Source organism: Amphimedon queenslandica, unplaced genomic scaffold, assembly GCF_000090795.2.
Source record: "Amphimedon queenslandica unplaced genomic scaffold, v1.1 AMPQUscaffold_13301, whole genome shotgun sequence".
Lineage (NCBI taxonomy): Eukaryota > Metazoa > Porifera > Demospongiae > Haplosclerida > Niphatidae > Amphimedon > Amphimedon queenslandica.
The window spans coordinates 6,423-7,874 of NW_003546463.1; the positions used below are offsets into that span (position 1 = coordinate 6,423).

General features: G+C 32.2%; 1 protein-coding gene across 1 annotated transcript in view; it reads left to right on the forward strand.

Annotated features, from left to right (window-relative positions):
• LOC109583509 (uncharacterized) overlaps positions 1 to 1,065 on the forward strand; it is a 4,915-nt gene extending 3,850 nt beyond the window's left edge. The window contains exon 7 of the mRNA XM_019998897.1: positions 765 to 1,065. Coding sequence (XP_019854456.1) covers positions 765 to 1,065 — 301 coding nt within the window. The remainder of the gene's footprint in view (positions 1 to 764) is intronic.
• The last annotated feature ends 387 nt before the right edge of the window (positions 1,066 to 1,452 follow it).

A 1,452-nucleotide genomic window follows, 5' to 3' on the forward strand; every position in this document is an offset into this window, starting at 1 on the left:
TAAAACTCCACCAAATTACTTTATTAAAACAAAAGATAATGACATCAATATAGCATGTATGTGTGCATAAAGGCTGTGCAGTCTACATTTCATATATTAATGTCAACAATTTGATGTATATCAATATCAGTAGTAAATGCTTCATAACAGGAGGTACGACAACAACAGGTGGTTCATTAATATCAGTAGCAGCTGGCCATTATCAAATAACAAAAGGAAGTTTACCATCAAGGAGACTCGTAAATTACTATTTTATTTTATGTATGACATACAACTCACATTATGTCTTCATCAAATTTGCTGTCATACTTAAATCAATCATTATCTAATCATTATCAAGATTATTAAAAACTAACAGAAAGGCTATATAACTCATCTTTTCTTTATTTTAGAACTAAGTTTTAAATTGATTTTTAAAGCTTAGTTTAATTGCTTCTAATAATGCTAATGCTATAAACACCACAAAACATATGATCCATTTCCTTCTAAATTATAATGAAACATATACAAAGCAAGTTTATATACAAGACAAGTTTATATGCATGATATAGATTTATGTTATGGTGAAAGTTAGAGCAAACTCAGTTAAAATTGATTTTTCAAAAATTTGAGACCATGAACTATACAAATTTCAAAATTGCTATTCCATTTTTTGATGCATATTGATGCCTTTATGCCATGTAAGAAATTCAAGCCAATTCAAATCAAAATTAAATTAATGTACATGGTGCCAGTCATAACATAACACAACACAATTCTGACAGCCACAAGGTAAAGATGTATGCCCTCTCTGGTGACTTCATCGGAGAGTTTGGAGAAAATGGCAGCGGTCCAGAGCAATTTGCTTATCCACGTGGCATAGCATGCGATAATGAGGGGTATCTATTCATTGCTGATTATAGCAACACTCGTATATTGATCCTCACTATGGAGGGTAAGGCTGTCTCTTCTATTAACTGCAGAACCAAACCAGTTGATGTTGCAGTGAGTGTTAATGGTTCAATTCACGCAGCTCTTGATTACAGCAATGTTAGTGTATACACTAGATCTGATGGTGGGGAATAGAAGGAAACTTCGCAATATAGTGTTGGTGCAAACGCAACAGGAATATCAATCGATAGCGAAGGATACAAGATGGTCACACTCAATAATAATACAATGAGGATCATAGTTCCTGATTCTAACAACGTCGTCAAAACATGTCCTAATGTATCTCATGGTGTGGCTAGGGATTCACAAGTCTTTATATATGTTTCACATGTCAACAAGGGAGAAATACTGAAGTATTAAGCAAAAAAGGAACTTAACTAGAGTAACAGTAGCTAGTGTAGTGATACAAGATATAAATTATTATTATATATATTATACACCAGATTAGTACTACATATATTAACAACATTATACATGATTAGGTAGTTTTTGTTTAGCTAGATACATTGGTGACACTATTTT